This window comes from Aythya marila (genome assembly GCF_965140915.1).
Source record: "Aythya marila genome assembly, chromosome: 5".
Taxonomy (NCBI): domain Eukaryota; kingdom Metazoa; phylum Chordata; class Aves; order Anseriformes; family Anatidae; genus Aythya; species Aythya marila.
Window position 1 is genome coordinate 41,179,490 of NC_139046.1, and position 9,843 is coordinate 41,189,332.

Sequence of the window (9,843 nt, forward strand, 5' to 3'; positions counted from 1 at the left end):
CCACCGGCAGAGTGTCGGGCAGGGCAGGGCGAGCACGAAACCCTCGCCCGCGGGACGGGGCCCCGTGCCCGGCCCGACCTCAGCCCCCTCGCCCCCTCGGGGTGCCCGGCGCGGGGGAGCCGCAGGGGGCGGGCGGCCAGGCCGGGTTTCGCGGGGGAACGGAAAGCCGCGGCCCGGGTTTCCCGGCGTCCCGGCGGCCGGGCGCCATCCGGGGGGAAGCGTTTAGGCGACGGCCGCCGCGGGCGGGCCGAGGAAGGTGGAGGTGTGGTGGCTGCTGCTTCAGGTCGCTCCCTCCCCTGCACCCTCCCCTTGCCCGGCATGCGGGCTCGGCGCGCCGGGACAGGGCAGAGCCGCCGGGCGATGCTGCTGCCGGTACCGCGGCCCCGGTAGGCGGTGGGCAGCTCGGGGCTGGGCCCTATAGCAGGGACACCGCTTTCTGCCGTGGGACAGCTGCCGGCCGCTGTGGGGCCGTTCGCTGTCTGCTTTCTGTAGGAGCCGCTTCGTTGGTTGCTTTTAACTGTATTTAAGAGAGTTGTGAGAGCGGGGGGGAGAGGAGTGGGTAGCTTTTCTGGCGTTTGGGGGTGGAAAGGTCCTAAGCCCCTTCCGCAGAACTTAGTTTTGCTGTCAAACTAGCCCCGCTTTTCCCTCACCTGTGTTTTTGGGTTTGTTTCAGAGAATGCTTTAAAAAAATACATGGAAAATGGGGATAAGGTAAGATGTGCTAGCCTTGAGGAGCTGTGACACGTGATGCTGATTTCTGTATAAAGGTGATGATTACACTGCTGGTAAACTGTGTTTTACCCCCAATGCTGCAACCTAACTTTTCCATAGGAAAGGCTGGTGAGGAAATGCAGTGAGCAGCGCACTTGTCTCAGTGCTCAGACGCTTGTTTCTGTTGCATGCTATGTGTCTGGTAGGTCAGCAGCTAGATTTTTCACCTGTTTTGCAGTTAATGTTACAAAAGGCACTTATCTTTCTTAATGCATTTATTATTGTTATTATTAAATTTTGTAATTGTCAGGAAGGCTACAGCCACTAGCTTTTCTAGAGAGTCTGGAGAATACGCTAACAATACAGAACAATCCTTTAGTTGCAAATTTGGAATTTGGACTGAATTTTCAACTTGTAGGTGGTTTGTTTTGAATTACATTATTGAGCCATAGGAAAAGAAGGCAGGATATGAATTTTTCATTTATTCCCGTGCATCAAAGCAGGGTCTACTGTGTGAGTGAGGGAACTGAGAGATCTTTATACAGCCCTTTTTGAAGACCTCCACTGTTGGAGGTAGGACAGTTCCCCCACAACTTGCTTGACAGCTTATTAAGAAAAATTGTGTAAATATAAGGATAGTGTACTTAAATCCTCTCTCCAATAACTTGAATTTCTAGCCACATCTATAAATGACTTTGGGAATGGCTTTATTTTTGTTTTCAGCTGACTTCTATGTTTGTTTGGTGTTTGTTTTGCTTTTAATCAGGTGTCGTCTTTAACTTAAACACTTCCAGTTCTTTTAAAGTTTTATATTACGCATTTAAGCTCTGATCATTCTCTATCGTGTTCTCTGGACTCATTCCAATTAGTTTATGTGCTTGACTCAGTTTGAAGGGCAGTACTCAAAACAGGATAGCGTACTTCAGCTGAATTCTAAGCAGTAGCATGGGAGACTTATGTGCCATTCAAGCTTTATTTATGTTTATACAGCCTGGTGTAATAGCACATTATTGGTATACCCAGCTTCTGTTCCAACATAGTCTCCAGGTCTCTTCTGTTCAACTGTTACCTACTAAGTTGTTCCCCTTCCAGTTGATTATTCTTTGTAAATAGAAAATCTTGTGTTTCCTTTCCTTAAAGTGCACTTCCTGGTTTTTGTTTTCTTTTTCCCTGAACCTTCTCTGACTAGTAAAGGCAAGATTAGAATTCAGAATTTTTTTCCATTGTGTTTTCAGCTTGTTGCTGTCATCTGGAAGGTTGATAAACATAATACATATTTAAGTAATACTTGACATAAGAAGGTCTTCTGTGAACCTTCAGTGGCCTACATCTTCATCCTATTTTTCTGCATGACCTTGCAGCCGAGATGAAAAGTAGTGTCAATTTAGTATTAAATTGGGCCCAGTCCATAAATTTAATCTCTAAATAGGATGAGTCTATGTACTTCCAGGGCTGGCAGAAGAGAGTATTCCAAGCTTGTCTTTTGTTCTTTGATCTTTAGCAGCTGTGTGTTTATTCCTTAGATGTGCAAGGCACAGATCACCCTGAAATAGATACAGAGAAATGTCCTTATTAAAGAAGATTTGGAAATATATTTGGGCCACACAGTAACGCCCATCTTAACACCTTTCTCCTCCTTTTGCACTGCCTAAGTTTCCCTCACTTTAGCCTTCAGTCTTTCATTGGCAGAAGACCACAGTAAAAAGCTCTGCTCTGCTTTTGACATCCTGTACTACAGAACACTTCTCCTCATTCATCAGATAGAATCTTTAATACATCTATAAGCTAAATACAAAATCCCTTGTGTAATATGCCACAGCTGTCTCTCACTTTGGACTTTTTTCTTTGCATGTCACTGTACCGCTTGAGTACTTTCCTGATGTGTAAATTAGATCTGTATGACAGCACGTTAGCTAAAATTCATCAGTCTTTACAGTTCTTTCTCAGGAGGCTTTCTTTCCCTGCTAATGGAGGCTGCCTTGAACCACAGCTGTACAGGAATTTCCAGCACAGCAGAGAAATACACTGCTTTTCTCAGCCTACCTGCCTGTAGCTTCACTATAGCAAATGCTTTCTAGTTTGTGCTGCTACATACTCACTGCAACCTCCCTACCTTCAAGTGATGTGACAACTGGGAGGAAAAAGGATTCTCCTAAGAGTGTTGTGTAGTGTCGTTCATTCAAAAGACTGGAACTGAGTAGCTGTTAAAATTCTGTACGAAGAGAATAGGAAAGGAAAAGTTGACTTTCTCATCTGCTCCACAGTATTGTCAAGTTCTATCAAAGGAGTGAGATTACATAATTCCTCAGTGCAATGACAACTGCATCAAAGGCATACATCCAAGCATTATTAATAAGGCCCACAATTATATAGGGTCATATCTATGAGGGATGGAAGGATCCTATCAGATGACCAGGTTTCTTTCTATTAAGTGTAAGAAAAAACTTGATTTACCAGATATTTTCAGTCTTCTGTGCACATCTTGAATCTCATCATAACTTGCTTTCCACTGCAGTAGGCTTTTATTCTTTGGAATTACATTAAATGGACTTTTCAGGTATTTCTGAATTTTTAAAAACTAGGGTACTGCCTCTTTGGGAAGAAGCAGTGCTTTTAGAGACACTGGAAAAAATGTTTTATTTTTTTTTATTCTGCTGGTATATAGAAAGAATGCATGATTTGTGACTTGTATCAAAATACCATTTTTGAGTTTGTAGTAGCAAAATTATAGTCAGAAAAAATGTATTCTGCAACAGAGTTGTCAGGTGTTCTAGCTATTATGCTACTGCTTTAAAGTTTGCTCCCTACATCACTTTCCCTTTCTATATTAAGGAACATAGGTAATAACGGTAAGGTATTTTCATGCTGTTATTCATACTATTCTTGTGGACTGAAATATGTCATCTGCCTTAGATGCTGCAATTTAGGATGGATGTGACCAATTGAAACTAGTCCAGAGATGATTAAAAAGACCAATCCTGTCTTTAAAAAAAAGTAAGCATAAAAACAACACTTAAAAAACAAAAACAAAAACACAAGGTTGTTCTATTTAAAAAAAAAAAAAAAAAAAAGGACAGAAAGAAGACTGTGAATACACAGTTGTCACAAAGAACAACCTTTAGTTGTTTTCTACATTCAGTGGAGTGAAGGACAAGAGAAGTAACTTCATAGTAAAGAAGGGTTCAGCTGAGCACAAGTAGAAGCTTGGTGAGAAGGGCAAGCATTGGAGAGGGAGCCCTGCTGAGGCTAAAGAACCCCCTTAGTGGAAGTGCTTAAGACCCTGTTGGAGGTTGTCTCTCACACAGGTTCCTGTGAATATTTTAATAAAGATGCAAGTAATTGAGTGCATAAGAAGTTTTTTGTTTGCAAATCATTGTTCTTTAGCTGAGACACAGGTTGCCCAAGTGTTGAAAATGAGGAAAATCAAAATTGGCTGTTTCGTGATTTATATATATATATATAAATTAACATTCACTGATGATTTAAGATAATGTGTATATTTATGATGACAAAAGAGCATATGCATGGATAAGTATCACAACTCAGGCACTCTGGTTTGGTTGTGATACAGTGAATGTAGCCTGCGTTCCATCCTTGTTCTGGTGATAGCTTATGGTTCCACTCTGCTACACTTGGTGGCTGGCTCTGATGCTTGCCATCCTGAGATAAAGCAAAAATGATTAGTTTGTTCTACATTCAGTTGACAAAATAAAACACACAAATGTGAATAGTAACTGTTTTGTTTTGTTTCAATATGTTCTTAATATTCATTTCCCACAAACACGGCACTCATTTAATTTTTATTTTGAAGTGCAAGAATCCCTAGCTCCTAGCACTTTCTGTTATAAAATTGTATGTGGGATTTCGAAGTACTGTTGTAGGGGAGAAATTTATTACAATATATATATTTTTTTTTAAAGAATATCCTTTATTTGCAAATAGCCTAAACATCATAAGGTAGTTAAACTGTATATGACCTAGAAATAAGTGGCAGGAGTGCGTAATACCTGCATTACAGCACAGATGACTACTTTTCAGATGAAATGAGTTTAAGTTTTTCCATATCATGTAACAGAACAAGTAAATACTTTGCTATGAGGAAAGCATTTTAAGCTAAATTAAGTGAGCAGTATTCTAATTCAGATGCTTTTGGTCTCTTATGTAGAAAATAAGGGACAAACTTGAGCAATTATGGCTAAAGTAATACTCTTTTTCTTATTTTAGGGACCTGTGGGATTTAAGAATATCTCTCCTCTAAGAAAATTTGCTGCTTCTACAGCCTTCCATCTTAGTGGGCAATTGATGATTTCACTTGAAATACTTATCTGAAGAAATTAACAGTAGGCAAGGTGTAATTGCTTTTTAAAAATGTTAAAAGTACAGCAGTGTGTAACGGCTAACAGGATACCCAAGAAAAAGCCATATATTTGTGACACTTGCTATAAACAGTTTGAAACTCCATCAAAATTAGCTAGGCATTATCTGATACATACTGGTCAAAAGCCATTTGAATGTCACGTGTGCCATAAAACATTTAGGCAGTTAGTCCATCTGGACAGGCATCAGTTAACCCATAATTTGCCTTTTAAGTGTATTGTTTGTCATAGGAACTTCAAAAACTTAATTACTTTCTTGAAGCATCAGCAGCTTCACAATGCAAATTATCAGAATGATATCAAGCAAGCAGAAAAATCTGTGGATTCCGAGCAAGACAGGGTCGTTTGTGGCATATTTCGATGTTCTGTGTGCTGGAAGTCTTTTACAACTGAAGAGAGGTGGATGCTGCATCAGTGCCTCAAGGCAGATCATCTACATGGTACCAGAAGGAGAAAGAAAACTCATGCTTGTGAATCGTGTAACAAGACATTTCCTTCAAGATCTAAGCTAGAAAGACACTTCCTTATTCACACTGGCCAGAAACCTTTTAAGTGTTCTTCATGTGGTAAATCTTTCAGACAGTCAACCCATTTGAAAATCCATCAGCTCACACACACGGAAGAAAGGCCTTTTCAGTGCTGCTTTTGTCAGAAGGGGTTTAAAATACAGAGCAAGCTCATGAAGCACAAACAGCTCCATGTCAGAAGTAAGACTGTCCCCAATATCATATACAAAGGAAAGACTCACAAATATCTCAGACCGCAGAAACTGTTGGAAGGAAAGGTGGATAGTTTTGAGAATGACCCTTACAAGTCCCAGGAGAATGACCCACGTGATGTTCGTTCAATTTATATTGTACCCTTTCAGTGCCCAATGTGCAAACAGTGTTTTGAAACAGAGCAGGTTCTAAACTTGCACAAATGTTACCTGAGAGACGGCAAAAGTTCAAATAACTGCACAACAACTTTCAGCCATGCAGTCAGCATGAAAAATAGGATCCTGATGAAGCTGAAGCATACTGGAGGAAAGGCATCAGATTTTTCTGTGACTGGCAGAAAAAAAATGAAATCAGGTTACTTTAAAAGTCCTGACCTGGTTGCAGTTAGAAATCAGCGTTCTGATAAGAATGCTTCCACTAAATTTTTCAAGGACTGCTGTAGCAAGCTTGACATGCACAAAGCAGTTAGTAATCGGGCGAAAAGAATATTTGCCATGCCATTATCTTGGCAAGAGCATCTACAACCTCTTGAAGTAGGAATTAATTTAAAAGGTATGCTTACTGATGAACGCATGTTAAACATCGATGATTCAGTGCATAATAAGGATGATGCTTTTTATGGTTCATCAGATGATGGCTTCTTTGATAATCCAGAAGTACTTCACTGTGCTTTTTCAGCTCCTACTAAAAATATACATAACAGACACAAAGTGTGTAAATGTGACAGATGTGAAAAAATCTTTCCATCTTCATCCAAACTTCAAAGACATTATCTTATACATACGGGACAGAAGCCCTTTGGCTGTAATGTTTGTGGGAAGACATTTAGACAGTCAGCTCACTTAAAAAGACATCAGCTCACCCATACTGAAAAGAACCCCTATAAAAGCTCTGTTTGCCAGGTAGAATTTGAAAATCTGAACAAACTTTTCAATCATCAGGGAGATCACATTGAATTTAAGTCTTCTCAGCCTGTGGGTTATTCGGGTTATTCTCAAACACCTTCACAGGCAGCTGGCTTTCAAGATTTTGAACTGATTCAGTCAAAACAAGCAGCTGAAATCAAAGTTGAAATTGAGTCAGGGGACTTTGTTCTTGACACCAGCAGGAGAAACACACAGCCGTATTTGTGTAGTAAATTGTTGGAAACAGAGCAAAGCTGTTACAGTTATTGGCATGATTTTTCTGATGGGATTGAAAAAAGTGATGTTAAGAAAGTGTATCAGTGCAGTATCTGCTTTAAAACTTTCAAATCACCTTCTAAGCTTGAAAGACATTACCTAATGCATGCTGGACAGAAGCCATTTGAATGTTCAGTTTGTGGTAAAAATTTCAGACAGTCCCCACATTTGAAGAGACATCACCTTACTCACTTTAAAGAAAGATTAAAGCTGAGTTCCACTGAGCAACAACAAGGGAATGTATTGTTTTCATTGAAACTGGATACCGTCCCATGAAACCATAAATTAACATTTTTGGTTGCATAATTATTAAAAGGCTTATGTTACATTGAATAATTGACTGAAAAGGATTATCTTTTTTTATGTTATGAAGAAGACCTGATGAAGAGTTTTTGCTGTCTTCAGAACTGTGTACTTGATTATAATATGTGATGACAGTGAGATAATGGTAAAAAAAAAACAAAGCAAAAAAGCAATAAAAAAGGTACTTTGCATTTCTTTTCTTTAAATGTATTTATAAATAAACATTCTTACAGTATTGATGGTGTTGCAGCAATCTGCAGAGCTCCCTACCTTTTCCTGTGTAGTATTTTATGACACTGCCCAACGATAACGATCCAAAAGTAATGATAAAAAGGTAATTTCCAGAATACAGGAAATGGTCCTTTTACTTTCTTCTGGCTTCCTGTACATTGCAAACAAATATGCAAGTGTTGCATATGCTTGCTGTATTTAGTTCATGCTTTAAAAGCAAGCAAACAAAAAAACCCTGTTACATTTAGGTGAAGAAGATGCAAAAAAAGAACAAAGTTGAGGAAGTGGGGAAGAATGTTTAATAAAAAAAACTTGAGTAGCATTATAGAACAGTTAATAAAGAGAAAAATGAACTGGATATTTGCAATATGCTTGGAAATCTGTGGGTGAGGAATTACATTTTTACCTTATTTATGGTAAAATATGAGTAGACTGCTAAAGTAGCAGGGCTGATAATCATTTAATCCCTTTTATCACTTCGTTTCTACTTCTTGCAACGTCTTGCTTTTCCAAGTTTTCTCTCTTTTTTTTCTTTGTTTTTTTTTCCAATTCATTCTATACTGAATTTTCTACACGAAAAGAGGGCAAGAAATTATAATGAATATTACATATACAGTTGCTATCTGTTCCTTCTGACATGCGTATTGCACCAGTAAAAGAGTGTTCTCTTAAGTCGTGACAATAGCTCAGACAAGCAGTTTTGTTGGGAAGTCATGTTCTTGTTACATTAAATATTAGAGACTGAAAATGACTTAGCTCAAATCAAGTATTTCTGGTTTTGTGTTAATAGAGTCTGTAGTTTTACTTCTGGTAAGTAGAGAGCTTTGCCCATTGTGCCTGTGGGGCTGGCAAAAAGTGTAAGTGCAGTGGAGCTTTATTCACCAAGAACAAGAATGAAGTTTGTTTTTTCTCTAAAGAAACTACTTTTTACTATATTTTCATTTGTTACACAATTTCTGAATAGTTGAAACATGAAGTTTTTTATTCTATATCTAAACTAATATAACTGTAAAATACATTCTTTTCACTATTTAAATAGATATGTATTTATTTAAATAAACTTTTTTTTAATTATTATTATTTCTTGAAGCAATTTATGTAGGTCTTGCTGTGGCATAAGCTTTATAGTAGTTGGTATAAATGAAGGATGAAGGCAGTTCTTATTTTAGTTTTGTGTATTATTTTTTCCTATTTTGAGAGAGAATACAACTAAGGAAGATTCAGTTACTATGATTTTTGTATGACAGGCTAATTCAGTATCTTAAGAATGACAATAGTTATATATTGAGATTTTTTTTCTCCCCATGTGAATTGTTTCATATTGAAAGAGAATACTGTATAAGATGTTTTGAAAGTGTATTGTAGAGCTCTTGTAATAAACTATTTTATTTATATTGCACTTCTGTTGTATACTTTATGTGCAAACTAGAGTATTGAAATTATAATGTTTAGTATGCAGAGAAGTCTAAAACTTGGAATCAAAATAGCACTTTGTGTGTTTGAACAAATAGGCTTTGTTTCTTTACTTCTATGGCAAAAAAAGTAAGTATAAATATGTTTAAAGAGAGTAAGATCCGTTTTTAAGAAGTCAGTCATTTTATAAAATTTGTTTGAGTGTAATGTTTTGAGAACAGTAAGCTTGGTATGTTCTGAAAAATATTGATTTGAGTAAAATGGAGGAAGATAATACAGAAAGGTAGCTTTGAAGGATAGCCAGGTGGAAAGTATTACATTAATTTCTAAATTAATCAGACAGTAATCTTTGGTTTCCATGGGATTCCAGAAGGGCGGTAATGACCTTTTTGTGTATCTAGCTCTCTATTCTTTTTATCCAAAGTTTTATGCCAGTATAAATTCATAATTTTAGCAGAATTACAGCATAAACCAGCTAGAAAGAGGTAAAGAGGTTTCTAAGAGTTGGGAAAAAAATCTAACATTGAAATCCTGTCTCTTGAAGTCAACAGTAAAGTTCTCAAAGTACCTTTGTGAATCTGAGCTACAGGGATTTTCCCAGTGTTAAGAATCCTATTTCACATTGGTCATTAGTAGGTTAGTCATTTTCCATCATGATCCCAGGCAAGTTTAAGCCTTCAATCTCTGAAGCGTATTGTAAACAGGAGAAGGGTGGGTCTTTCTGTGTTAATATTGAACTTCCTTCATGAGAACTTATCAAACTGCATTCAGCTTTGAGGAAGTGCTATGTGATATAAAAAAGGGTCAATATTTATATATTTATTATATACTTATATATAAACTGAGACAGGTTAAAGGGACCTTTTTTTTTGTAAGGCAAATGGAGTATGCAGTACTAAATTCCCTGGA

The 9,843-nt window shown here is 37.8% G+C and overlaps 1 protein-coding gene across 10 annotated transcripts; it reads left to right on the forward strand.

The window, feature by feature from the left end:
* Positions 1-256: 256 nt before the first annotated feature.
* On the forward strand, positions 257-8,885 carry ZNF770 (zinc finger protein 770). 10 transcript variants are annotated; one of them, XM_082762699.1, is made up of 4 exons: positions 268-386; positions 674-711; positions 832-913; positions 3,625-8,885. In XM_082762699.1, exon 4 carries the CDS (start codon positions 5,080-5,082, stop codon positions 7,261-7,263), a length of 2,184 nt encoding a protein of 727 aa, XP_082618825.1. In that variant the 5' UTR covers positions 268-386; positions 674-711; positions 832-913; positions 3,625-5,079; the 3' UTR covers positions 7,264-8,885. The 10 variants fall into 10 exon arrangements, with proteins under 10 accessions (XP_082618828.1, XP_082618821.1, XP_082618822.1 ...); XM_082762702.1 differs by lacking the exons at positions 674-711; positions 832-913 and having other exon boundaries at positions 257-386; positions 3,625-3,705; positions 4,936-8,885; XM_082762696.1 differs by having other exon boundaries at positions 263-913; positions 3,625-3,705; positions 4,936-8,885.
* The last annotated feature ends 958 nt before the right edge of the window (positions 8,886-9,843 follow it).

What these genes read in the sequence shown, in the direction of transcription:
- ZNF770 (XM_082762702.1), top strand. Translation starts at nt 5,080, where the DNA reads ATGTTAAAAGTACAGCAGTGTGTAACGGCTAACAGGATACCCAAGAAA.